This window comes from Psammomys obesus, unplaced genomic scaffold (assembly GCF_907164565.1).
Source record: "Psammomys obesus unplaced genomic scaffold, mPsaObe1.curated_primary_1811, whole genome shotgun sequence".
Taxonomy (NCBI): domain Eukaryota; kingdom Metazoa; phylum Chordata; class Mammalia; order Rodentia; family Muridae; genus Psammomys; species Psammomys obesus.
The window spans coordinates 18808765-18836498 of NW_026595981.1; the positions used below are offsets into that span (position 1 = coordinate 18808765).

Here is a 27734-nt window from a genome sequence, read left to right on the forward strand (position 1 = left end):
ATACACATACACATACACATACACATACACATACACATACACATACATTGTTCTGAGTCAGGGGAGTGAAAGAGACCCACAGGAGAAACAGGGAACATGGTACATGTCCAAAGCGTAGCAAGACTGATTACAATCTTAGAAGGTAATTCCGAACAGGTTGAACGGTTGAATGCACAGCCTGTAAACAGAATGAATACATAGCTCTAAAGAACCTCAGAACGCATGGTTAACTTGTTACAGGTTGGGTGAAAGTTTTATTTGTAAAGGGAAACTTTAAACAGCATTTCCCTGACTACCTTTTGTTTCCACAGTAGGTAGGTTAGTGAGGCCATTGTGACACAGGAACCAGCCCCAAAGTGACAGTTTGCTTTGGATTGTCCAGGACTAAGAGTTTCTAGCCAAAAAGCTGAGAGAGGAGCCACAGAGGCCATGTGGTTTGTGCCAAGGCCTAGCGGGAATACAATCTGGTGGCCAATGCCTCACCCTCCTTTCCACCTGGCTGTGACGCCATACTAAATGGGCTTTGCATGGGCTATGCCTCCCCTACCAGCGAGCATCCCAAATCAGGGATTTCCTGGCAAGAAAACAGCAAGAAAAGATCACTGCAAATGCAGAGCAGGTGTGACAGAGGGGGCAGAAATCAGGGCAAAGGAGACAGGGAGACCCAGGCACAGGAAATGTCTCCTTGGGCAGGGCAGGTTGGAGCTAACAGAAGGGACAGTGTTGAAAAGCAGTGCTAACTTTACGTCACTGTGTGGCTCCTTTAAAGAACACTAAAGTCCAGGAACGCCACTGAATTATGCTCCAGCACACACCCTGCCCCCCCCCCCCCCGTTTTCCGCCTTCCCAAGCAGCAGGCCTATTTCCTCCAGACTTCAGCCTGGTTGGAGCCTCCTGGTCCCCTCCCACTCTCAGCAAGGCTGCCCTCTACCCCAGCCTGCTCCCCATCTAATTGGCATGCAGATGAGGGCTTGGCTACTGTGCACTATTCCAGAGTTTTTTCAAAGTAATAATTAATAGGCTCTGTGGGCCTCAGCCAAGCTCCTCCATTGGGATAGGGGCTCAGGCATGCAGAGGGTAGACTTTGTATCAGCATTCCCTCCTGGAGTTTACTGGGCAGCTCATTCTTTGATGCACCTCATTTCACCCTATAGGTGGTACCAGTCCACACCAAACCTGCTTTGAGAGTAAAGTCTCCTCTCCAACATGCCACTTCTGTCTGGGGATTAGTTTGTTGGCCTTAGGTGGCATCATTGGCACTAGGGGCTTACCCTCCCTTTTCACCTGGATGTGGCTCCCGCCCGCACACAGAGGGCATAGTCCAGTCCCAGCTCCCCCCCACACCACCCCGACAAGTTTTTCACTGTGAGCTGCTTCCTATTTGGAGCTATACAATGCTTCTGTCTGTGGAAGGATTGGCCAGGGTTGGTATCTTCTTTCTGGATTCATCCCTCTTCAAAAGAGACCCTGGGTGGCACCCGCCGAGAGTGCTCTGTGCTGCCACCTGGTGTCTGATGCCCTCGCTACACCGCTGTCTGGGAGATGGGACGGGTTGGCAGCTCAGCGGGCCAGAGAGAGGAAATGAGACCATAGGGAACCAGGCTGTGATGGGAGAACGTTTGAAGGTGAGGCTGAAGCCTATTTGGAAAGTGGGTGGAGGCCTGGGTGGGGACAGGAAAGGAGAAGGGTGGAGACCGTGGTGATGAGGCAAGCAGGTTACCAGGGTATCAAAGGGCAGAGCCATTCTAGGCAAGGGTGTTGCCCAGAGACCTGCAGGGACTGCAGAATCTGCAGCAATTTGGAGTTCCTGGAAAGCACCCAGAGTTAAAGGTCATGTTGGAGGCTAGTATCTCACCAGGTGGGAGGCTGTGGACCCCTCTGACCCACCCCTCTAACACCACATGGAGAACGCATGTACATTTCCAGAAACCAAACGTGAGGGTCCCCTAGCCTCCTTGTAAGCTTTATTTATTTTGCATAAGCGTGATTCCTCCCATTGTTTCCCATTCCCTCCTCAGAACAAACTGGGGTGGTATGGGCTGCGGAAGGCCAGCCCTAGTGTCAGAAGTCTGCCTGTGTCGCCTCAGGCAAGTCCCTTAACCTCTGTGAACCTACTGCTGCCTGGAAAAAAATGCTAGCCGGTGCTTCCCTTGCTTAAGCATTTGGAGGAGTGAGTGAGAGACTGCGTGTGAGCCTCAGATTTGTTTTTAGCAGCAGCTCAGATCTCTCTTTCTTCCCAGTTCCCCACCCCCAGACAGGCCTTTTCCTGGAGCCCTGGGGGTGGAGAAAAACCGAGGCAGCCAAGCCTGAGGTGGAGGCCTGGGGCTCTTGACACAGTTTCCTCTTTGAACCCCAGGAAGAAGACTAAAGGAAGGTGAAGAACCCAGGGAGATAGATGCTCTGGCTTCCAAAGGCAACCCCACACCCCATCTCAGAAGCCCCCGGGAGGTTGCAATCCTGCTCTCTCCCCAGCCCCACTTCCCCAAGATAACCAGGCACTGTACAAAGAGCCAGCAGCTGCCTCTCTTCTACTTTCAAACCCTTGCAAGGAGAAACGCCAGGTGCTTTCCATCACCGATGTTATTGTTTTGTTGGTGGGTTTTTGTTTGTTTGTTTTGGACAGGGAGTGTCATGTAGCCCAGGCTGGTCTGGATGACTTGACCCTCCTGCTTCCGCCGTCTATGGGGGCTAAGATTACAGACTTGCATCACCGTGCGTGGCTAACAAAGACTTTACAGTATTGGGAGAGTGACCGCAATACTCTCCCTCAGATATCCACCTTGACTCCGCAGTTAATATGCCCACAGCACCACCCAGATGCCCCTGTAGGCACTGCTTCATGTTAGAAGTGCTTGGGTCCACAGATGGTATGGGGTGGGGAATGGGAGATGGGGGGGGTTGCCTTCTCACTGTTTGGATCACAGTAGATCTCCAGAGAACAACCCTAAAGCATACTCAGTCCTTAGCTTCCTTAGCCCCCACTGGGAAGAAAGAACAAGGGGGAAAGGGATGCTAGAGAGAATTAGGCATGCTATGCGTTCCTCTAAGTGACACTACAGCATTACTGCACTGCTGTGTATATACAGAGGCAGGGAGGGTAAGGACGGAAGTAGGGGAGAGGGATCAGCCTTTGCTTCACCTTGACCCGGAATCTCCTAACCCCAAGAAGGAGTGGGGGTGGGAAATCCCAGAACCCCTCCTTCCTAAACCTCCCACCCACAGGGGACAGACAGCTACAGAATTTTACAAAAATATAAAAGCGTCATCTTTAGATCCAGGTGGCAAAACTCTAGGAATTTTGTACCGCTTCCCTAAAAAAGGAAGGAAGAAAAAAAAAAAAAAGAAAGAAAGAAAGAAAGAAAGAAAGAAAGAAAGAAAGAAAGAAAAGGCAGCTTCTACAAGAACCCCTTTCTCCAGCTGAGAGGGCTGGAGGGGTCAGAGCTCGGCGCTATCATGCATGCTAGGGAGATCAAACCAGGTGTTTGCTTCAACGAGTGGTATCATTTTTGCCCAAAAGAGCAACCAGAAAAAGCTCTCTCAGCTTAGGAAATAGGCCAGAGGATGAACGCCTGCAGGTCCAGCCTCCCAGCAACCAGCAACCTGGCACTCTGGGCTCCCAGCTGCCTTTGCAGATGGGGACTGTGAGTGAGAGATGGCGCTGAAGTCTCAAGAAACCAATCCGGGGCTGGGAGTGCAGCTCAGTGGTAGGTGCTTCAAATACGCAAAAAACCCTGGGTTTCATTTCTACTCCAAGCATGAGCGTGCACTCACACACACGCACACAGAGCTGGCTTAAAGGGAGCACGGATGTTCAAGGGAATGGAGATGGGACGGATGTTTGGGGTGGCTGATGGGTGATAGACAGGCTGGCTGAGTCTATGGTTACCCCCTTTGGGCACTGGGACTTCAACCAAGAGACTAGTGCCAGCAGTAGCACCAGAAAGGTGGCTCTAGGTCAGGTGTCTCTCCCGAACCTCTAACCCACCCCCCACCCACCCACATGCTGGTGGCCTTTCCTCCCCTTTCCTCCCTTCTAGCTCCCTCCCACCGGGCAAGCAGCAGCAGACCATGTAAGCAGCTTGGTTGTATCATTCATCACCCCTCAGGGAGCCAGCTCCCTAGCTCAGTATTCTGGCCACCACCAAAGCCCTCAGCTTCATCAGGTCACCCCTGGACTCCAGCCCTGGTCCCCGCAGTCTCATCCTTGGGAGGGGGTAACCTGCTCTGTTTACACAGATCAATCTCAATAGCAGCGGGCAGGTAGATGAGGCCCAAGGCAAGAGGCTCTGGCCCAGACACCTCAGGTCACCACCCAGCCAGAGAGTGTGGCAAATGCTGGGGTGGAAGAATAGGGCAGGAAAACCCAGAAGCATTTGCCCCTCCCCCACCAACTAGATTTAGCTCTGCAGCAGCCAGAGGCTGCCTCCCAGCCTCCACTGGCCCCATTAACCAAAACAGCTTCATTATGCCAATTTCCAGCTTTCAATATGTGGCTGATAGCTGTCAGCAGAACTAGGAATTAATCTGGAATCCCTCACATTCCCTGAGCTGCCTGGTTCAGAGGACTCGATAAAGCTTTGATAGGAAAACAGAAGCCCCTGCTTCCAGCCCCTACCAGGCACAGCGTTCTCTTCTCCTCCATGCTGGCAGGGGAGGAGCAAGGATGGAGCCCTCCAGGGCTGGGCATTTGAGCTCTTCCTCTCTCAGGCACACAGCGCATAAATACCAGTGCACAAACACACACATACACCCCCCCCACAGGCAACCCCAAATATTCCTTCCCACCACCCACTTCCCATCTCCAGGACTCTCCATGGTCATCTAAACACACCTATCTTTCCATCCCCTTTGCTTTTACTCTGGACTGTGATTAACTTTTTTTTTTTTATTTTGGAAAATTACTTTATTTTATATAGATATATAGATATGTATGTATGTATATATAAAAAGGTTCCATTTCATTTGTAAAATCTCTTTTTTTTTTTCTTTTTCTCTTTTTTTTTTTCCCCCTACAGAAAACGATGACGAGGTTAAAGGAGAAAATAAGTTACATGACAGTTTCCAAAATGGTTTTCGCTTTCCGCTGAAGATGGGCCACCGTTCGGTTGTAATACACTCACGGTCCCAGCTTGTGCTTTACAAGAAGAGGGAACGTAACTAGACTGGTTATTTTAGGTTGAAATAGCCAAGAGACAGACGCCTTCGCCTCAAAAATATTCTGAGACACATAAAAGTAGAAGGAAACAAGTCTCCTCAGTCACAAAATGTCGTACATCCGGCATATACTAGATTCAATTAATTTAATAAAATAGAATATACATAGAGATTCTGCACAAACGTATATTGCTTTCTCCCAACAGCTCCTGGTGTCGGAGCCTCTGCCACACTGGGCTTCTCCCTCTCTTTCTTCCCGGAGGCGGAGGTGCCAGGGCTGTGTTCTCTTCAGACTCCCGGGAAGTCCTGCTTTGTGATCCCCCAGCCACTAAATGAAGGCAGGCGAGTTGCCTCTTCGCTTACGCTGCTGCTTACGTGGGGCTTTTCAGAAATACTGCCCAGGAGGCGGAGCTAGGATCTGCACCCAGTGGAGAAAGGTGAGAGGGAAAGTGGGTGGGACTCAGGGGTCCAGGTCTGATGGGTCAGAAGACAAACCAGAGAGGCTCAGCGCGTCTTTCTTTGGGGAAGGTGAGGCAGCCGTGCTGTCAAGGGGGCTGGAGGCTGAGGGATCCTTGGAGTCACTGGATGGCGCCCTCCTCCTGAGGCAGACACCAGGACTGCATGGCGGCCGAGGGCCCTGGCTCTCCGGGGGGTCTATAGAGATACTGGGTGGGCTGAGTTTTTTCTTAGGCCGGCTCCCAGGACCCCCAAGAGGTTGGCCCCCCAGGCTTGAGGGACTTGGACATAGGCGGGGTTGGGAGCCGCTGTCCAGGCAGCTGACAGCAATGGAGTGTCTCCTCTGTTCGTCGAGCCACGACCCTGGCCTGCGCCGGCAGCTCTGGGCCTCTACACTGTAGCACTTCTTCAGGTCCCGTGGGGACATGGGTTCTTCCTGGCTGCTGGGTTGGAGGTCTCCTGAAATCCAGCTCAGCTCCGTGTCCAGCTCTAGGCTGCTTTTGGTCTCTGGAGGGTCCTTAGCCCAGCTGGGTTCCAGGCCTGGGCAAGGGGCTGGCGGGCGGATGTGCTTGGAGACCTTGCTCTGGCTGCTGGACCGCTGCTGCACCTGGATGCTCGACCCGCCCCAGAAGGATGAGGACCGGGTCAGAGGGCAGGAGGGCCCACTCACCTCTGACAGCAGGTCTTCCCGGCTACCCAGGCCCTGCATGTCCAGGGAGTCAGTCCTTATTGCTGCCTGTAGGGAGTGGATGCAGGGTTCAGGTCAAGGTAGATTGGTCTTTTATCCGTTCTGTCAGGCTGGACCCCCATGAAGCTGCAGGACCATCCTGTTAGCTGCTCTTATTGAAGAGCTCAGACCAGCTCTGCTTCCCAAACCGGCCCCCATTTTTGCCTCTAGCCTTTAGGGAGAGCAAGGCAGCAATTCCCTTGGCCTCGAATGCCCTTCCCAAGAAGTATCCCTCACTCTGCCGAACATGGGTTTTCTGGGATGAGTACCTGGCAATCCACTTCAAGTAAAACTAACCCTTGGCTCTTCTGGGCTCCCTGCTACAATGCACACAGACGCTGTGCGGCTATAACCTGAGGCTGCAGTAAAATGATGGCATGTGTGCCTTTGTTCTGAGACTGAGCTCGGAGAGCAAGAGCTGCGTCCCAGGTCCTAGCAGCAGGGAGCTGCTTGGGGAGAGGGTGCGGGAGGAGGGGACCATGCCTGCTCCCCAAGAGCATAGGGCTAACAGTTAGTTATTCGCATTTCTGTGCTCAGGAGCCACAGATGTCAACACAAGGCACACAAGCCTCATTTGCCTCTACTAGTCACTCTCTGATTCACGGACAGTAGATCCCAGGGTTGGCCAGAAGTACAGACACTTTAAATCCTGCCTCGCGTTCTCCAGGTTAGCCCAGAGTGTGAAGAACTGGGGGAAACTCTGGGATTGGGAGCATTCATACCTGGGTACCACCTGCACTGAATGTCTGTTGTCCTGGCAACAACTGTTCCCTGGACCCTAGGCCTCCTCAGCGAAGGAGGTGTGTGCATGGGGTGGGGGGGGGCAGGCTCCAGTCACTTCTGCTTTACCCAGTACGGTGCCCCTAGTACCCAGAGCTGCTGTATCATAGCACGCAATATATATTTGCTGCAAGTATCAAAGTACCAACTCCGGTCATTACCAACCGCAAAGGGATTCCAGCAGAGGGCCCCAGCCCAGAGCCCAGGTCCAGCCTTTCAGACTTGCTTACCTGGCGCCTGAGAGGCCTTTGAGCCAGAGGGGAGCGGCCAGGTGGGGGTAGTTTAGGGATGGCGCCCCATGTGGAGGCCCCATGGGGCTGGAGCAGATAGGGTGCATCTTTGGGAAGCTGTAGGATGCAGCTGGTGTCTGCTGGTTGGGAGTGAACAGACAAGATGGAGCCTGTAGAGAAGGGTAAGTAGAGAGTAGTCTCTGAGGCCTCCAATTAGGGCCACTGGCCATCACTGCCCTGGGATGAAAGCTACTTCTTCCAGTCTAGGCATTCCCCTTTCGCCCAGGGTTTCCCCTAAATGAGAGATAACTTCTTTCGTTGGTTTTAGGTTGGTTCTCCCCGAGCGGGCTAAGCTTGGTACCTGACTGGGCTTTGGGGAGCCCCCAGCCCCCACGTCCCAGGGATCTCTCAGCAGCGCTCCCATTGCGGCACATGTAGCTGTCATTGGGCAGAGAGTGTGTCCGGCTGACACCAGACTTCCTCACAGTCAGCAGGTCTGGTCCCAGGGGGACTGGCATCTCCTCGGGGTGGGGTACCATCTGCAAAAGGGATCAGGGGAATTGGGTGAAGAGCATGCAAGCTGGGGTTGGTAGCTGAGGAAAAGCTAGACAGCAGGAACTAAGCCTTCCCCCTCCAGACCCACAGTCCTCCCCACACCCTCCTCCACACCCTCCTAGGCCAAGGTGATGGGCATGAACATGGCAGGAGAGGGGAAGACATACAGTGAGTCTCTATATACAGGGTGGAAGGCAGGGAGAGCATGCCCACAGTATCACCTGTGAGTCTCTGAGCTGGGGATGGTGGAGCACTAAGAGGGATGGGAGAAGAGAGAGCAGCCCCCAGCACTGCATGTGGTCCTCCTAGAGAGTCTGAAAGTTACCCCAGGGCTCAACAGGGGACAAGGCCTGAGCTAGATTCACACAGATTAAATGACAGGTAAACACAAGGGGCAAGTCCCAACCTAGACTCCAGAGCTAATTTAACCACACAGAGATTCTGGAGGGTGGAGGTGGGTAGCGAGTCCTGAGCCCTGGGGTCTCAGTACTGCCTCAGTGGACAGACTTGGGGTGAGGATGGGTTTGGGAAACCTGTTTCAAAGAAAGGCAGTTATCAGCCCCAAACCCTAGAATAGGGAATCAAGGCCAGATCCCAAGAGTTTCTCTCCCCCTTGGGAATCTTTTTTCCAGGGCGACCCATTTCCAGTTCTTAGGGAGGCCCCAAGCTCTTTTTCCCACGTGGGCTCAGGTGGTTACGGTCCCTACAACCGGAGGATGGCTGTGCTGAATACAGTCTGAATCTTTCCCTTCTATTCTCAATCCCAGGATCCACTGCTTCTGACCAGCCACACCCTCTGGAGATCCTCCTAGCCTTTGACCAAGACCCTGCCTCGGCTGGCCTGGGGCTGGCTTGGGGCTGGCCTGGGGCTGGCCTGGCTCTCACAACAGAAGGAACTGACCGACGAGAGGAGGGGGCTGCTCACTGTCAGAGGGGCAGAGGGAAACCGAGGGAGGGTAGTAAGGTCAAAGTAGCAAGAAGCCCCCAGACTTGTTGAGGACAGGAGACAAGGACACACAGGGACAGGAGACAGGGACAGTTCCCAGGGGGAAAAGGGCATGGTGGTGGCAGCAGAGGTGTGGGTTTCACCCAGGAAACCAGTGAGTCTCATGAGGGAGAGGCAGGAAGAGCAGGGCAGGGAAGGAGGGTTGGCTGGTACAGGGCTCCAAAGACAGAACCTGGCACCCAAGCCACTTCTGTTTTGGGCTGTTGTTCCTGGAATAACCCTGTCACCACCAATGCCCATGTAGCCCTGGGGGCCGGGTCTCAGTTTTATCTTATCTAATTCCTTTATTCCCCCCTGGTTGGGGGAGGGGAGGGACACAAGGAAGAATTCATGCCAGCAAAGGCTGGGGCACGTTGTGCCCACATTTGAATGCCTCTGGGTAGGACCTGGGCACAGAGTGGGAGGGAGTTCTGGAGCCCTGCAGCCAGCCTAGCCCAGGCTGGGGGAGCAGCAAGGGGTGTGTGCATGTACATTGCTCTCCAGGGCACTAAGTAAGAGTGTGTGAGTGTCATCAGGCAAAGAGTCATCCGTCAGAGCTAGAGAGCAGGACGGTTCAGACACAATCTCTGACGTCAGAGACAGAGCCTCCATCTCAGCTAGAGGGATCTAGACAGGAGAGAGATGAGCAGGCATGAGAAACCAGGACGCACACTCGGCACACTCGCAGCCCCCACTTCCCCTTGCCACAAAGCAGGGAGAAAAGGCAGCCCCGTTTTACTCCCCACCCCTCACCCATTCTACCCACAGCACCTCCCCTCTCCCACTTCAACCCCCTGCTCTGATCAGAGAGTCTGCAGCAGGCACCAAAGAGACAGAGCAAACGCTTGGCAAAGCAAAGAGACCAAGAGACGCAGAAATACATTCTAAAGATACCCCGGGCATCTTGGCAGCCCCCTCCCACACCACCACCACCCAGGGAGAGAGCGGAGGGGAGGGCTTCCACTCTCAAAAGATGATAAAAAAAAGAACGAAGACAGGCCAGCAAAGCCTCATCTCCTCTCCGCAGACAGAGCAGCGTGGTGGTGGTGGTGGGGGCGCTGGGGACAATGCCACCAATCTGAGGGCTGTTTTCTGCCTATTCTCTTTGCTTCCAAAAGCCTAGCAGGACTTGGCCTGCCCCCAGATTCTGGCTTCTCCCCTCATGGGCCCTCCTCCCTCTGACTGCAACCTGCTCCCCCTCTCCAATGCAGGCCTTGAAAAGCGCTCTTCCAGCTTGTATGAAGGTGTGTGCATTCTGGCTACCATATCACCTGGCTGGCTCACCTGCAGGCTACCGGTGGGGAGGCAGGGGGGGGGGAGTGGTGTTGAGGTGAGTGGGCTGTTCTGATCAGTGTCCTATCCCGTCCTCACCTCTACCTTTCCTGTGTGCCTAGTTTAGAATGGGGGTGGGGGAGCATGGGGAAGGGAGTGGCTGGGTTCCTTTTCCTACTGATCATTCTAGGCCACTGCCGGGTCTGAGACTGAATCCTACCAAGAGCCCTGGGTCTTTACCATGTGAAAATAACTGTTTTCTCCCAGGCTAAAGGCTGCCTAGAAGCCTGGGGGCTGATCCCTTCTCCCAGCAGGGTCTGCACCACTAGGCTTCAGTTAGAGTCCATACCCATTGCCTTAACCCACCCTAGATCTCTAGACCCTGACCCGGGTGGGGGTCAGGAACTGAAGGAGTATTGGGCCAATAGGAGGAGAGCTGGAGGGACCAAGGGCTGTTGCTCAGGGTAAGCTGGCTGTGGGGAGGAATGGCATTGGGTGAGGAAACCAAGTCCTACTTCTCCTTTATGTCCTGGGTTTCACTTCTCTTCCCTCAGGACAGGAGACTGCCTAAGTCGGTCCTCACCGTGTCCAGTGGGCTTTGTGCTTACAAGGCCACCAGAGGAACGTGGATGGGTACTGGACACTACAGACTAGCTAAAACTGGCCCCTCTGTGGGTCTCATGGCCACTTGCACTAGCCTCAGAGGCTTTTCTCGCCTGGACCCGATACCTAACCTCTTTTACCCCTCAAGTCCCATCTCTTCTCTCTTCCGGATTCTCTCTTATGAACCTCTGCAAGCCCCTCTTCCACCCCTCTCTCTCCCTTGAAAGGAAGATCTCCCTACTGCTCAGAGCCTGCAGTGCCTCCCCAACCGCCTCCGGCCAGGGACAGTGCTCAACCCTGTGGCCCTGCAGCTGCTCTTTCTCTAGACACCTAGTGGGCAGACAATACCCCCAGCCACCCCGAAAGCACAGCACAGCATGGCACAGCTCAGGAGCACATGACGGGGCACAGTAACCTGTGGGTCGGAGCCACCCCGGCTGGGGGCGGAAGGGAAGGCAGAGGGCTGGCCCCCTGGGCCTGCCAGCTCGTCCATCAGCTTCAGCTCCCCCTCCAGGGAGCCCTGGATCAGCAGGGAGATGGTGTCAAACAGCTGTCTGTCCTGGGAGGACCAGCCCATAAGGGGAGCCGGAAAGCCAAGGGAGCAGGGGTCAGAGGGGCAACAGTGAGAAGTGTCAGGGAAGAGGGGTTCAAAAGGGGTAGAGAGAGCAAGTGGAAGTGAAACCCACATGACACACGCACACAAATACAAACACACACACACATACACAAACATACAGCAACAGAGAGATGAGAAAGAGGAGCATCAGGGAAGGTGCAGGAAGAAGGGGGAGATGGGGGATGAGAATGATCAGGGTCCACAGGGGAGAGGGAGAGATAAAGAGAGATGAAAGGACGGGGAAGGTAAGAGTGTGTAGGGAAGAGGTTTGACAATCGGGTAAGGATAAAAAGAAACAGGAAGGAAACAGAACTTAGCCTTGAACCTAAGAGCCTAGAAGGGGAAGCCACACCAGGCTAGAGGAGCTAGCAAGTCTGCCCCTGCTTTGCTAGAGGGTTACCATATAAAGCGAATATGGGCAGCCATTCTGGGAAGGGGCACGTGGTGGCTAGTCCCTCAACATCAACGTAAGAGGAGCAGGAGGATGGAGGAGAAGCCCTAGGGCCTGCTGGGCTCCTCTATGCTCCCACTGAGCTGCTGTTCGCCCTGCCCTCCCTGCCCCTTTCCTACCCCCTGGCCCTTCCAAAGGGGCATTGTCGCTCACCGTGGGGTGCTCAAGGGAGAAGCCCGAGGCTGCTCCAAGGTGGGCCATGGTGTGTGGAGCCCCAGGCTTAGGGCTGTCAGAACTATTGGCACCCTCCACCCCAGGCCAGAGGAAGGGGCTGCCCAGCGGGGAGTGGGGCTGCGGGCTGAGGGTCTTCATCTCCAGCTCCAGCTCGGCCTCCAGCTCGGCCTCCTCCTTCGCCTCCTTGTTGCTTTCCTCCAGGTGCTTCATCAGCACGGCTATGACCACGTTGACCAGCACAAACTGGGCCGTGAGCACAAACGACACGAAGTAGATGGGTGAGATGACCGTGTTGTAGCAGGTGGACTCCTGGTCACAGTCCCGAAGGGTGTCCTGTGGGAGGTGTCAAGGGCAGAGGCGTGAGGGTGGGGAGGACAGATGGAGCTGTCATGGAAGATCAAGAGTGCCGAGGGAGGAGGACCTGGGTGAGAAGGGAGATCAGTGTCCTGGTGATAGAACGGTATTTGATGACCGCTTGGGGAAGCGTGCGTGAGTCAGAGCATGTCCTGAGAAGGAGTCCAGAGTGTCTGACAAGGGCAACAAGCGGACATGCTTTTATTCATGGCTAATGCATCTTCTCAAAGAATCTTGGGCCAGAGGCTAGGGCGTCCCTCCCTGTTGTTCCAGCAGCCTTGGGAGGGGTCCCCATCTTGTGGGCTCTCACCTTCATGATGCCGTTCCAGTTGTCACCAGTGGAGACTCGGAAGAGGGTCAGAAAGGCCATACCAAAGTTCCTAAAGGTGGCATGCCGGCCCAGGCCCTCACAGGGGTGTGTCTCATCACACTCTGGGGGAAGAGGGGAGAGGGGAGAAGCCATGTTAGTCTCATGATCCCCCCCCCCGTCTCCATCCCAGCTCCCCCACCATCCTCGAAACCTCAACTCACCCAGGTCTCCAAAGAGCTCCACGCCCAGAGCTGCAAAGATGAAAAACAATAACATGAAGAGAAGTCCCAGGTTCCCCACCTGGAGAAGAGGAAAAGAAATGGAAAAGATGCTGCTGGCTCTCCAGTCAGCTTCCCGGAGGCCCCTGCCCTTTTGGAGGGCACCTCCTCCTCCCCAGGAGGACCCTTCCCCTCTGCCCACCCCACCTCCCAGCTACCTGGGGCAGGGCCTGCATCACCGTGTCCAGCAGCGCCCGCATGCCCACAGCCATCTTCAGCAGCTTCAGCACTACAGAACAGGACGGTGTCATGAGCTGGCCCTTCCGGGTCCCCCCATCACATAGCCGGGAGAGCCAGGCCAGGCTGGAGCTGGTGGGATGGTCCACCCGTACCCCAATCCACTTGTGGTGAACAAGCCCCTATGGAGGAAGCCCCTGGGAACCCATGGCCATCCTCACAACCGACTCTTTCCATCCCCCTCTGCAGGGGGAAGGCAGGGAAGAGTGCTGACGGTCGGACCTACCTCGGGCAATGCGGAGCACCCTCATGATACGGATGATGGTAGGGTTGATCGGCAGCGAAGCATTGACCTCAATCTCCTCCAGCGTGATGCCCATGATGGACAGAAGCACAATAGCTAGGTCCAGCTGGTTCCACCTGGAAAATCGGGAATGCAGCACCCTGAGTGGGGGCGGAGGGGTCTGGGGGAAGGTGCCATGGTGGCACAGAAAAGTAGAACTGGGAAGGGCTTTTCATTTGTAATCATTACTTCTAACCCCTACCCCACCTACGGTGCTTTGCTACATTTCTCAAGCTGAACTCAAACTCTCCTCCTCTCTCAGCCTGGCGGCCAAGGCACCTGACCTCATCTGTCTTTGTTCTCAGCATTCATGCGTTTCCTTTGGAGCAATCACTGCTCTAAGTAAGAGCTCTGATAGGAATAGTGTTAGCTCACATTTCACAGATGAGGGAATGAGGCACACCCAAAGTTACCAGTCACTAAGTAGTGAAACTAGGATTCAGATCCAACCCAGGCAGTCTGGCTCCAAGCTCTGTGGCTAAAAGCTCCATCTAAGGCTACAGCAATTTCATGCTGCCAAAGCCCTCTAAGCTTTGCCTTGTCATATTCTGAGACCCTCCCGTCCCTTAAGCCCTGGATCCCTGACCACCATCACCATCAGTCCTAGGGTTGCAGCTGGACTCCCAGAGTTAAGGAAGGTCTTCAGGCTCAAAGCCTTCTGGGTATTTTCCCAGGAGACACACCTCTACTTACTCCCAACTCTCTCAGACCCCCCCTCCACCATTACCTGTCCTGGAAGAACCGGCGGAAGCCAAAGGCCACAAGTTTGAAAACTGACTCCAAGACGAAGATGACGGTGAAGATGTAATTGCAGATCTTCAGAGCCTCGTCCAGGATCTGGCAGGGGTGGGGGCCAGAGGCAAGGTCCCTTTAAACCCAAGGCTGAAGCCCGCCCCACCCCCTCGTCACCATACCTCCCAGAGCTGGGAAGTGGAGTGAAGCTAAGGAGCCTGTTTTTCCCATTCCCTGCCCTGATGGATGACCAGGAGCCATCATCCCATGCAAACCTGGCACTTAATTTCCCCTTACGAGGTAGGGAGGAGCACAAGAGAGTGTGCCAGAATGCACAGAGCACTAAGTCTGGAAAGAGGTTTGCATGTTATCAGTTCAACCTCCTCCCCGTACAGATGGGGAAACTGGGGGCTGGAAGGTAAATGAGAGGGGTGACTGGAAACAGATGCATCTGGGGCCACCTATTCACTAGAGTCTAAATACATTCCTTTTGTTTGTTTGTTTGTTTTGTTTTTCGAGACAGGGTTTCTCTGTGTAGCCTTCGCTGTCCTGGACTCGCTTTGTAGATCAGGCTGGCCTCAATCCAGGTGTGTGCCGCCTCGCCTGGCTGAGTTTAAGTCTTGAAGGGTAAACATCGGCTCGTCTTCTTCACCTTCCATGGCCCAGAGCCATACATACTATGGCTCAATGAAAACGCACTGGTTCCCTACTTCCTAGCTGTGTGACCTTGGCCAAGCCAACTAACGTACAGAGACTCGGAGTCTTCATTATTATAACACAAAGGTGATACCCACCTCCAAGGAGACTGCTGAAAGTACAAGGACCCACACAGTAGTCCCAGCACTTGCCTGACACCCAGCGGCTATAGTTCAGGTTGTTGCCTCACCTGGCAAGATCCCAAGGCCTTTGGCCCACCACTTGTCCTTACCTGGGGCTGCTGGTAATGTTCCATGGCCATAGTGACCACATTCAGCCCGATGACGCCAGTGATGAAGAGGTCCAGGTAGTGGCTGGTACACAGGTGGTGGACGAGGAGCCGGAAACGTGAATAGTCCGAGTAGTAGGGCTTGCACTGGGCTTCTGGTGGGGGCAGAAAGGACAGTAGAGAGCAAACATCAGGCCCTGTCCCCTCCACCCCTCCACCCACAGCCCCTCTCTGCCGCCAGCCTCTACTGCCAGTGCTGAAACATTCCGGGTCACCAGCACCCCCCTCCCCCACCAGCTACCCTTTGCAGGAGAATGGCTGTTTTAGCCTGTCCCCTGTCAAGCATCTACTGCCTGCGGTCAGGGCAGAATGGGGTGAGGACATGCAGAGCCCCTCCACTACACTAGATGCTGGGTGAGCCTGTATCCTAGGGCAGCCTCTAAATTACCCGCCAGCACCTCAGAACACCTCTCATTCCATGCTCAGGAGCAAAGGTGGATCAATAAGATGAAAGATCCCATCTAATCAGGCTCAGAGGGAGCTCCAGCCACAGAGGCAAAGGCAGCGATGCCTTTTCCCAAGCTCAGCGCCTGGGGCCGCTGAAGAAATTACACAGAGCTGGGATTTGTGATAGGACCAGAGATTGGAAATTGGACATCTTGGCTGCCTGCTGACCTACCACAGGGCCTCCAGAGCACTGTGCCCCAGACTCCCCACAGCCTCATGTGGAGAAGGTAGATGTGGAGGTCTGGGGCTCTGCTCTGTCCCAGACTCAGGCTAGGACAGACTCACCCAGTTTCTAATGAGGCAGTACCCAGCCTATCCTGGGTATTGGGGCGGCCTGATGCCACAGGCTGGGCTGGAAGCGCTGTCTGAGATCTGTCACAGGCATAGGGATGCTCTTGTAATTAGCTGACCACTTGGAAAAGTCACAGTGCCAGAAGGTTATCTTGCCAAGAAGGCGAGAGAAATATGAAGGCAGATTTCAGGGGGGCCCTCCTCCAGGTGCTGAAGTAAGGGCCAGGCCAAGGTGGGGGACAACACTATCTGGAAATGTACCAACATTGGTTCCACAGAAAGCCACACAGAAGGAAAAGAGCCCCCACTGGGAAGGCATGGGCAGCCTCAGGTCCCAGACAGCCCTTCTCCTCTTAGGAAGTATTGGCAGAAGCCAGTCAGCGAGGCCTACAGCCTCTGAGGCCCATGCCGGGGACCAGCTGGCACAAGGGTGGCAGAAAGCTTGGGGCCCAGGCCAGCTCAAATACAACTATCTTTTCCCATGCAGAGGATTCCTTCACAGAGAGGTAAACTGAGGCAGGGAATGGCCTGGGGGCTAAGTCCCACCAAAAGCCAAAGGAAGAAGAGTGTCCAGGAGTGGCAGGTTTGGCTTTGCAGACTACTCTGCAAGCCCACCCGACCCTCTCCACATCGGCCTTAAAGTGTGGATAACCAGGGCCACAGACCCAACAAGGCCAGGTACACCTCACAGGTGCCTGAGGTGATCTCCTTGCTTTCAGAGACTGGCCAGCCAAGTGTGGCTTTGTTTGCTCAGGTGGCCTTCCTGACACCCAAGAACATGGGAAGTGGGGAGGCCAGAGGTGAGGGGTGCCATGAGACCACAGGTCATCCACACCCGATGGTGGAGGGTGGTTGGGCCAGCCAAGACCTCTTTCTTCCTTCCTTCCTTCAGTACCATGAGAACCAGAGGGCGCTAGTCGCCCTGTTTTGCCTTAGCAGCCGGAACTCTTTCTCTGCATTAATCTCCATAAATGCCGAGAACACCCGATCTCATTATGCTAAAATATGAATGGAGAATTAACTAAAATGTTTGAATACAATTAGGTTAGAAGAAGCGGCTCTTTATTAGTGCCGTTATTAGTTGAGACAATGTCGAGGGGAGGCTGGAAGGGAGAACTCCCCTCACCCCGAACCCCCTTTACCCCAACCTGACTATTGTAGGCACACTAGGCCAACAATTCTGCCTTCCAGCCTTGCTTCAGGAGTCTGAGTGATGGCGGAGGGGCTGCATTCAACCAGGGGCCCTCCAGGCAACTCAGAGGAGTGGGGAGGCATGACTGAGGCAGGGCATCTGCTTATGGCCAGGGGTCCCAAATACCCTTCTACCTGCAGCCCCCGGCCTAGATCAACAGGCATCAAGGAGGCCCTCCATTAGAACCCAGGTCCAAAGAACACCAAACCAACTAGAGTGACCTGTCCCCCGCGCCCCCTCTGCCATCCAGAGAGACCCAGAAAGTCTGTGGCCAAGCACCAGAAAGAGACAGCAAGACCCCAGCCTCCAGCCTGATCTCCCTGCTTCCTACTGTCATCATCAACAGCCTTCAGCAGAGTAGAGCTCAGAGGGGAAGGGCACCAGGCCCCCTAGGGAAGCCCAGGGGCAAATGAGGAGAGCTGGAAGGGCCTGTGAGAAGACACTAAGAGACACAGGGAGCTAGTAGAGGTCGCAGGGTGGGGGTGGGGGGAGTGTTGGAGGGGAGGGTGGCAAGGCACAGCCAGGGCAGAGGGTTTGCAAAGGACAGTGGGAGGGAATCGGCTTTTAGCAGGGATATAGGCCCCCACAGCAAAAGCCATGCTGCTGTGGATACTCCTGGCCTGGCAGGGGATTTGGAGAGGGGCAGGGCAGGCAAAAAAAAGGGGGGGGGTAGCGAAGATGGAGGCCAGAGGTGACTGAGGAAGTGAAACTGGTGCTGGGGGTCAAGTGTCACAGGGCTGGTCTTGTCACCCGGCAGCCCCAATCTCTCTCCCTTCAAACCGAAATGTCTGCTTAGGCCCAGTGTCTCTCTCGCTAGTCCAACTTTTCCCTTTCGCTTTTCCCTGGGCGAGTCGATACCTCCTGCTGGCTGAAGCAGCAGGGTGGGTGAAGGTGTTTTAGCAGAAAGGGGGTTTTTACATGTCTGACTCCCAGAAAACCCAGATGAGAGGCTTGGCCTCACTGTGTGGCATACCAGTGCCCCAGCACGTGGGAGACAGAATAGTTGATGTGCCAGCAGGAGCAGGCCAGGGTGGGTAAGGGTGCAGGGTGAGACAGCCAGTGTGTGCTTCAGTGTAGGTAGAGTGTGCCTTGGCAGCTGTGCCTACACGTGCTCATGAGTGGGACAATCCCCTGGGTGGAGAAGCTTCAGTGGGCCAGCCACGGAATTGGGTAGTGTTTAGGGGTAAAGGTGAGCCTGTATATCCCTCAGTCTCCACTCTCCTCCGCTATCCGATACCTCAGAAGGGCTAAGCTGAAGACAACTTCCTCCCACCTTCCCCACATCCTCTACCAGGTCGGAAATTTGGAAAACGGTCCAACACAGAGACATGGGGATCCTAGCCACAGAGACACAAACCAGCCAGAGACTCCTGGGCCCCCAGAGAGATGCTAGTCAATGTCAAACACCATAGCTCAGGACCATAGCAACAGATGAGGCTCTGCCAAGGCTCAGAGTGTTCCTTGAGTAAGTCTCTGACCCCTCACAGACCCGGCAGCCCATTCCCCCAGGACGGCACCTGCCTGAGTTGGGCAGTGAGGAATGGTACAGTCAGTGGTTCCCAGGCTCAAACCCCAAGCCATCGGTGGCTGAGAAAGCAGCCATGTGGAAGGCCTCTCATTCTTAATAAAAATTCTCAAGGCTTTAAAAGAAATCATGCATTTGCTCATTGGAAGACCCCCACAGACTAATTTAATGGCAAAACAGTTTTTCTTCGCCACCATTTAGCGTGTGACCTTCTGTGGCTCAGAAGCTCTGATCAGCAATTAAATGTGCCTTTGATTAGTAAAAACTGGGGAAACACAGCCGTTACTCACATGCTCCCACTTCAGACAGTCTTCCAAACCGTAAGGGGAGGCCAGAAGGGGGATCCTGGGAAAACCAGCCTGGGAACCACCAGGTGGAGAAGGCAGGGGGTGTGATGAGGCCCCACGGCCCTGCCACACACTTTGATCCTCCCACCCTCCATCTGGCGACCAGTATAAGGGGACTGGGAGACAGAGCGGGGCACAGAGTGAGGGGCCGACACTGGGAAGTCCTCCCAGAGACACACACAGCTTTCAGAGATGAGGACTCGACTTGCTCTCAAACCTCTGGCTTTTGCGGGGAGAATCTTGTAGCTAACTTAGTCTTTTAGTTCCCAACCCCCGATGTTTGTAGTGATGATGTGGCCACTGAGGTTACTTGACTATTAATGAGTTGGTTCAATTATTCATTGCTACATTTTTAAAACAAATCCTTCCCCTCACTGCTCCTCTCATCCTCTCCCTTGGATCAAAGTCTTCCCTTCAGACAAGAGAAGGCAGAGAGATTTGCAGCTTAATCAAATGGTGAAGACAGGAGAAGAGAGGAGGTGCCAACAGCAGAAGCTGGGACCTCTGTAGAAGGCCTGGATCCTCCAAGAACTCTTGAGCCAGAGGGCTCCATGCTCACCTCTACTTATCACGGGCCTACAGGGCAGGAGGCTAGGGGGCGACGCAGACCCAACACTTCAGGCCCTACCCTCTTGGGGACTCCCCAAGGACCCTCAGCTCTTCACCCCTAGAGTATAGACTCAGGCTCAATGAGCCATGGAGAGGGAGCAAAGACATGGCCCCACACGCATGAACCCACACCCCAGACGCAGTACCTGACGCAGCGCTGGCTGAGCTGCCGGAAGCAATTACATCTTCCACCATTAGATCTAAAAGAACGAAACACGACAGTGGTCATTGACCGGACCGGGTTCGCTGGGCAGGGCCCCTCAGCGGCTCGCTCTCCCTCAGCTCCAACCCTCACTCTGCCTACAAATGGGGTACGCAGAGCATTAACAATGCCCAAGTCCAGGCACCTGAAGAAGACAAATATTTCAGCCAACTTGCCAGGGTCACGGGGCAGGGGTGGGAGGTGGGGAAGGAAAGGACTGGAAGAGGGGAGGGGAGGCAGACTGTCATCAGAACAGATGTCCACTCCCACCCCCGCTGTGGTCTCAGCTGCACCTGAATAGCTCCAGACCCCAGAAGAGGAGCCAGCTGGTCAGGCAGGGGCCACGGTGCCTCCTGCCAAAAAAATTCCATCTGCAGATGCCTTGTTGAGGCAGCTCCCTGCAAGGGTGTGCGGTGGGGTGGAGCAGAAATGGGAGCAGGGCCCCGGGGGGGGGGGGGGATGGGATACCCGCTCAGCTTTAGAATCTACAGGGAAGCCAAGACCAGACCCCAACCCAGAGCTGGGAAGAAGGGGCCTCTGGAGGGCAGGTGGGTGGATGTGAGAGACAGGGAGCGGGAGCGGTACTCACTCACGACCACCCGGGGAGTCAGAGACCCCTCCACATCCTCCTGGAGCAGCTCTGGCTCCATCCCACTCTCATCCTTGTCTGTAACTCCACACTCTCCCCCTCCTCCGAGCACCTGCCACAGGCAGCGGTAGGTGCAGCTGAGGGCACAAGGAGCGGGGGCAGAGACACTGAGCCCCTAACTCTCGTTTGGTGGTACTCACATTTCCACACACCAAAGGGAAACTCAGGGCGCGGCACCCTTCCAATCGGCGAAAGGCAGACGGGTTTGTGAGCGGGTGGAGAGGAGGGAAACCCATAGACTGAACACGGGGAGACACACACAAAGGCTTTGAAACCCACACACAGAGAGACACGCAGAGGGACGTGGGCTGCGACTGAGGGAGGCCAGGAAATGACAGAGCAGCGGACAGACAGGAGTGACCAGAAACAAAGCAGCTGTCTCCCCAACCCTGTGTGTCTTCCCCGGGTGTCTCAGCCTGTCCGTGGCAAAGCATGAAGGGAAGAGGCGTGAAGCTGCACCCACCCTGTGCAAAAAGACGATAGGATCACAAGAGCTGGGAGTGGGAGCCTGGAGGGGGTCGTGGGCCGGGGAATGGTGATTTAGCTTCCTGTGACTTAAACCTTTCCAGGAACAGGGGGAGACTCTTCCTAACCTTTCCTTTTCTTTTTATCATCTTTCCTGTGGCTTTTTGAGACAGGGTCTCACTGCTTAGCCCAACATGGCCTCAAACTCACTAGGTAGCCCAGGCTAGCTTTGAACCTGTGATCCTTCTGTGTCTGCTTCCTGAGTGCCCTTATCAGAGGCTCGTGCTACCATGCCTGGGGCTTCTCTTCTTTCTTCTTTGGCCGCCAGGGAGCCAGGTAGTTTTGATGGAGAGAGGGAAAGAGGTGTGGTTCTAAAGTTCATTCTCCACTACTGTCTCTTTGCACGTTCACGTGAGTGCTCCAGCCTGGGTTGACGTGAGTTGGGCACCTAGGCTAATCTCTGGGTCACTGGACACACCAGTACTGAGAGGTATAACATCAGGTCAGCTTGCTGTCTCTCTGAGAAGCAGCAGTGATGCTGAGTGTCAATTTCTACCGGGCATCCTCTGGGGAGTATGAGGCCGAGACCTAGGGAGCCTCCCAGGGGGGGGGGGGGGTAGCCCCTCCCCCAACGGGGGCTGACCCGGTCTGCTCCATGCAAGCTCTAATGCGGACATGCTGTTGAGGAGAGAGGATGAGGAGGGAGGTGGGCAGGAGCATTTCCTCCCAGCCCCTCCCCCTCCCCGGCCCCAGCTCCTAACCCTCTGCTGTCCCAAGGCCAAGGTCAAGCATGACCCAGAGAGATGTGGAAAGACTACCGACCGGCCATCTGCTTCTCCTTACTCCTTCTCTTTTTCTCCAGCCTCCTTAGCCGCTTCTCCTCCCGGCGCCGCGCCTCCTCCTCCTCCTGGTGCTGCCGGCACTTATGGAAGTTCTCCACCACCACTCCCACGAACATGTTCAGGACAAAGAAGGCCACAATGAGCAGGAACGAGATGAAGTACAGCAGCATCCAGGGGTTGTGGTTCATGATGGGCTGGTGGGGAGCAGGAAGGCCATGTGGTCACATCAGCCTGATGGGAAACCGTCTCACGTTGCCGCCCACCTCGGCTGCACTCGCACAAAACTAAATCTTGCCAGGCTTCTGAGTGGCTAGAATGAGTTGGCATCAGGCAAGAATGCCTATTCTCTATCTGGTAGCTGTGTCTCCTGGTTCTGGCTGACTCCTGCCTTGAGGAAATGGGAGCCCAGGGTTCTCAGTCCTTTAGACTTTTCATGCCAAATTTACCAATTTTTAACTGTTCGCCCATCATTTGGAAAAAAAAAAATTTTTTTTTAAAGGAAAGCTGATGGTAGGCCTACAGATGCAGCCTGCAGGGTGCCCCGTCGCATTCTTCTGACCTGTGCTTGCCTGGTTGCACTTGGCAACCAGCCCAGGCTGAATGATCCGAACCCAGAAACGGTCCTTCTCATCGCCTTACCTGCTGGTCCACGCCCACAGCATCCAGCCCGTCATACATGATGTCAACCCAGCCGTCCTTGGAGGCCAGCACAAACAGGGACATCAGAGCCTGGGGGCGGGGTGGGGTAGGAGACGAGAGGAGGGAACAGACTGTTTGAAACCTAGGATGTGTGGCTGAACTGCCCGCTGCCTTCTATCAGACCACCTCCTGGAAATATCTTGGGGTCCCTGCTCCAGGCCCTTGGAAGAACACTGTCCCAGAAGCCCGTGGTTGCTCGGAAGCTATGAGAGAAGACTAAATCGCTGACCTCACCAAAGGTGGGAGGATCCTAAGGCCCTAGGAGTCTAGAAACCAAAACAAACCAGCAAGAACTAGGTTTCTATTATTTATTTATTTATTTATTTATTATTATTATTATTATTATTATTATTATTATTATTATTATTATTATTTTCAGTAATAGGGATTGAACTCAAGTCCCCACGAATGGCAGGCAACTGTGCCACCCCAGAACGGCTCCAGAACAGCTCCTTCGGTGTCTCTGTATCTGTTTCTGAAAATGTGGAGGAAGGAGGATCCTCGGAAAAACATATGAACCCTCACCGTGTAAACATCTACATTTCGCTCGCCTACAAACCCCAAGGAAATAGTAGCATGAACCTGTCCTCTGGATGAGAAAACAGAGGCCCTGCAGAGCAGCTGCCCAAAGTCACTGAGCTGACCACGATGGCGACAGCATTCATATCCAAAGCAGCCTGCTCCCAACCTCACATTTGCTCTCTGCTCTGCCCTGCCATACTGTGGCCCTGGGCCAGCCCCTCACCTTCTGTGGGCCTCCATCCTTTCATCTTTGGAGAGCTACAGTCCTTTGTGGTCAGCTCGCTGTGGTGTGCAGGGATGCTAGCTTTGGGCCACACTGGCAGTGAATCAGCAGAGGGCCAATCTCTGTGGCTGCCCACCTTCAGCTGCCTTGTCCCACATTCTTCAGGATGGATGTGTGTCCCCACCTTCAGGCTCCTCCCCATCCCAAACCTATCACTCACCTGGCCCAGGTTGTCAAAGTTGTACTTGTGCCGGACCCATCGGTAACTGGCCTCAGCACAGTCAGATTTGTTGGTGATGTTCCTGGTGTCCTCACCCTGACACACGAAGAACTTCCCTTTGAAGAGCTGGACGCACACATGGGGGAGACAGAGAGTAAGTAAGCCAGGGCTCCCAACCCCACCTGAGCTCTGAGTCCAGGGACATAGCACAACCTGGGAGACTTGGCTGTTCGCCTCTGGGGTCAGTCAGGAATCCTGACAGGAAGCTCCCTCATAGGTACCCTCTTCCTGTCCCCAGAGAGAAAGGACAAGGTGAAAGGAGGGAGTTAGCCATTCCCCTTCTACCAAGAACATAGCAGTGCTCCAGATGGGGGGAGGGGAAATACAAAAACATCGAGGGGAGCAATGCTCCTTTAGCCCACCCGACTTCCTGGATTAGATGTGCTAGGGTGGGCTCCGTAGTCTTTTAACAAGAAGCCTGAGTGGTTCTGGTGAATGCTCAAGTCTGAGAGCCAAGCTGATCTAGGCATTTAACTCTTGTAGTAACGATGAGGTGCGTGGATTATAAGCCCCACTTTAAAGAGAGAAAATCTGAGGCTCAGAGACCGTCATTCACTCGCTTAAGGCCATAGCTGGCAGAAAAGTCTTAAATATGGGTCTGTCTAGAACATTTATTCTTGTTCCAAGATACTCCAGGCCATGACTGCTGGGGTGGCAGAGAAGGGGTTTAAAGGACAGGAGGATGGGGAAAGGGGGGTGGTGCTAAAGGAACCATTTAGGGCAAACCTCTAAACCCATGGATTGGATTCAACAATGGCTCACTCTCTCAAGCCAAGGGAAGTGGGGAAGGGGTGGGCACCAGACCACATGCAGGGTGGGGGTAGGGTAGAGAGGCTCTGAACAGCTTTGGCAAATGTGGCCTGGTCCTCGGGGCTAGAAAATTTCTAGGAAACCAAGGAACAGCCCCTCCCCAGGGGATAGTGGGCATTCTAGAAGCAGAAGGAAGAAGGAGGGGAGAGTAGCAGCAGACACCCAGGAGTTTCCACACTGCCCAGCAGCCAGCTGGAGTGGGGACACTAGAAGGCAAAGATGGGGCCGAGGAGCTCCCCAGTTCTCTGAGATGATGTCTGCTGAGCCCTGCAGCCCGCTATGGCTCTTTTTTTTTTTTTTTTTTTTTTTTTCCTCCAAAGCCAACTTCTTTCTCTGGGCCAGAAGCCAGGTTCTCCAGCAGCCCCACTTCCTGCCTTGTCTGGGGTCTACACACCCCTGCCTGCCAGCACTCTGTTAACCTGACCCAGCTGTCTGGGCCCTGGATCCCCAGGCCTGGCACTCAGCCCACCCTGTTCAGAGAAGCACAGAAGGGAGGAGATCCCGGGGAAGACCGACATGTGTGAGCAAGTATACCATGGGGTAGGGACAATAGGCTGCAGTTACGGATGGGCCTAAGGTCTCTGAGAAACTTTGATAAGGGTCCCCCTAAAGGTTCCCAGTTTTCTGGGGGAAAAAAAGCCCATTAGGCAAAGAGGCCTGAAGCCTAGCGCCAATACCCCCCCTCCCCGGGAAAGGGACAATGTTTATTTTTATTTGGAACAATGGTGGAAGTAGGGTGACCCAGGGCCAAGAGGAGAGAGGAGACTCCTGGGGCTTCCCCAGACAGACATCCCAGGCCACCAAGTCCTGCACACCTGCACCCCGAGAATGCCAAAAATTATGAAGAAGGCACAGCAGATGACCACAATGTTGCCGATGGGCTTGAGAGAGGACATCAGCGTCTCTACCACCAGCTTCAGCCCCTGGGCCCGGCTGATGACCCTGGAGAGCAGAGGAAGAGATGATGAACACTCAAACACTCCCATAGCCTTCACCCTACTACGGCCCTTCCCACATCCTAACCTTAGCTTGCTGTCCCTCCCCTCTGCCTTCCCAGCATGCTATGCGCAAGTCCCCCTTTTCACAGAGCCAAGTCCCCCCCCCCACCATGAAGACTTCCCCCCCTTCCACAGTCTCCAAACAGGTACTTGAAGGTCCCACATCTCCACCTCCCACTCTCGGGCATTTCCTCATCACGCTGGGAGTGGATAGGCTTCAACACAGGGGAGGCGTTCCCCCGGGAATGCCGTGTGACAGGGTGAGGGGGTGATGCCAAGCAGGAGACGAGCCGATAGTAGGGGCACGGAGGGAGGAACAGGGGAAGAGGAGACGGATCGTTACAGCAGCACCGTTATTTTGATATCACCCCCACTCAGGAGGAATCCTGAGTTAGAAAGGTTGGGGCTGCCTGACTGGAGAAGGCAGATCTGCTAGGGAACATGTTAGGGCAGTGATCCCTGAGGGGTGCAAAAGGTGATGAAAGATAGCAGGAGGATGTGTCACTCACAGGGAGGGCAAGAACATCACCCCGAGGGGATTCTAGGGGAGAGCTTCACGGGGGCGGGGAAGGGGGACTGAGATCCAGTCACAGCAGAGCCATAAAGGGAGAGTAGGCCACGCTGGAAAGGAGTGTACAGAACTGACAGACCAGAGCAGTGACCTGAGTGTCGTCTGGAACCTATGGGGTCACAGCCAGGAGGTAGAGCGCACAAGGGATTTTTTGTTGTTGTTGTTCCCTTGTGGGGGCGTTGCTTGTTAAAGGTGTGTGTGGGGTCACCTGAGTGGACGTAGGGTCCGAAGCAGCCGCAGCACCCTCAGCATGCCAAGGATCTTGGTGCCGCTGTCGGAGACCATGGAGACCAGGATATCGATGACGGAGATGAGCACCAGCAGGCCGTCTAGCACATTCCAGCTGCTGCGCAGGTAGGCCTGCTCCCCAAAGCACCAGCCCAGGGCCACCACCTGGGGACACCACCACACCATTGGCACCAGCCACTCTCTCTTCAGTCCCTGGCCTGGCGGCCTCACTCGTGGCCAACCTTTCTGCCCCTGGCTGGTTCCATTATCCCCACATCCCCCAGAGATTAGAGGGTCCAAACCCGGGCTGGGCATCCCCACTGCCCCTGGGCATCCCCACTGCCCCGCCTACTACCTTCACTGTCATTTCAGCCAGAAAAACTGCGGTGAATATGTAATTGGAGAGGGTTAGGAAGATTCGCTCCTGCAAGAGAGAAAGAGAGAGAGAAAAGCTGAGAAGTACCTATTAGGAGACCCATCCATGGGCCAGACCTGTTCTGAATCCCTCACAGTGCCATCTCCAGCCTGGTTGTAGCTCTGTGGAAAGTTTTGGCCCTGCCTTGAAAACAAAAAAACAAAACAAAACAAAAACCCCAAAAGAACCTTGAACCTCTGCTGTACGTTGGAGAGGGGATAGTTTGCTATCCAAGTCCTCAGTTCCTTGATTTCTTTCTTGAAACTGGAGCAGGATTTAACTTGATCTCTAACCCTGCCTGCCACTCTGCCCAGCTCACTTGATTTCCTGCTGTGAGCCCCAGAAATGGTGCAGTAGGTAGGCTGAGGGATATGGGTACAGACTGTGCCACCCTCGGTACTGTATTTATGCTGGGTGTTGGGGATCCAGTCCCCTGGTATTTATGAGCTGAGGTCATCCCTGTTGGCTGAGAGAGGTGGGCCTTGAGGGGTGGCCAGCAGTACTGAATATGTGGAAGTGTCTGCAGCAGAGGATGGAGGGACAAAGGTGGAGACAGGGAAACTGAGTGTGAAGGTGGAGAGATGGTATCAGGGTGCAAGGGTTCTTGGGTGGACAGGAGGTAGGCATGGGGGTCCACGAGCCCAGGAAGGGGGGTTCTCTCTCACCAGCCTACCTAGTCTTGGTGGGCAGGCCCCTTCAATTCTCAGGCTTTCCCCACCCTCTCCTGGCCTGGCTGGAGCCCGCTCTAATGGGAAACAGAAGCCCCAGCAGCGCTGAAATCTGAACACTGATGGGGAAAGCAGCAAGCCAGGGGAGGGGGGGAGGGAGAGGGATCTCTGACCACCTTCAAGCAAGTAGTACAGAGGGCCAAGAGAGGAAACAGGGCCACCCCTGCCACCCTTCTAGAACCTGACCTGCTCAGTTGGAAGGGCTCTGATGTTGGGCTGGGAGACAGCTCCCAGAACCAGTTGGGCCCATTCAAAGAACTAAAGCCCTCTGGAAGGATAGCCAACACTAAAGCCTGTGGCCTCTGCTGTTCCCATACTGAAAGATTCACAGCCAAAGAGGGTTGCCCAACATACCGCCTAACTGCCTAAGACCCCTCCCCAAGCATAGGTATGTGTGACTCAGTAGGATCTCAAGGAGCCAAGAGTAGGTCCTCCACTCAGTTCTGCATCACCCTTGGGGTGGTGTGTGTGTGTGTGTGTGTGTGTGTGTGTGTGTGTGTGTGTGTGTG

General features: G+C 54.6%; 1 protein-coding gene across 13 annotated transcripts in view; it reads right to left on the reverse strand.

The window, feature by feature from the left end:
• Nucleotides 1-5582: 5582 nt before the first annotated feature.
• Nucleotides 5583-27734, reverse strand: part of Cacna1g (calcium voltage-gated channel subunit alpha1 G) — a 63280-nt gene continuing 41128 nt past the window's right edge. For 2 of the 13 annotated variants that reach the window (XM_055620200.1, XM_055620199.1), the window contains 18 exons: nucleotides 26438-26506; nucleotides 26063-26247; nucleotides 25101-25227; nucleotides 23416-23541; nucleotides 22391-22480; nucleotides 21732-21945; nucleotides 15126-15277; nucleotides 14193-14302; nucleotides 13409-13542; nucleotides 13104-13174; nucleotides 12889-12967; nucleotides 12668-12789; nucleotides 11983-12336; nucleotides 11178-11321; nucleotides 9380-9514; nucleotides 7709-7886; nucleotides 7348-7517; nucleotides 5583-6346 (listed from right to left, as the gene is read on the reverse strand). In XM_055620200.1, the coding sequence (XP_055476175.1) occupies nucleotides 5615-6346; nucleotides 7348-7517; nucleotides 7709-7886; nucleotides 9380-9514; nucleotides 11178-11321; nucleotides 11983-12336; nucleotides 12668-12789; nucleotides 12889-12967; nucleotides 13104-13174; nucleotides 13409-13542; nucleotides 14193-14302; nucleotides 15126-15277; nucleotides 21732-21945; nucleotides 22391-22480; nucleotides 23416-23541; nucleotides 25101-25227; nucleotides 26063-26247; nucleotides 26438-26506 (3192 nt within the window). In that variant the 3' untranslated portion in view covers nucleotides 5583-5614. Of the gene's footprint in view, nucleotides 6347-7347; nucleotides 7518-7708; nucleotides 7887-9379; nucleotides 9515-11177; nucleotides 11322-11982; nucleotides 12337-12667; nucleotides 12790-12888; nucleotides 12968-13103; nucleotides 13175-13408; nucleotides 13543-14192; nucleotides 14303-15125; nucleotides 15278-19739; nucleotides 19794-21731; nucleotides 21946-22390; nucleotides 22481-23415; nucleotides 23542-25100; nucleotides 25228-26062; nucleotides 26248-26437; nucleotides 26507-27734 lie in introns of all 13 variants that reach the window. The other 11 variants (XM_055620205.1, XM_055620202.1, XM_055620210.1 and 8 more) reach the window with 7 other exon arrangements.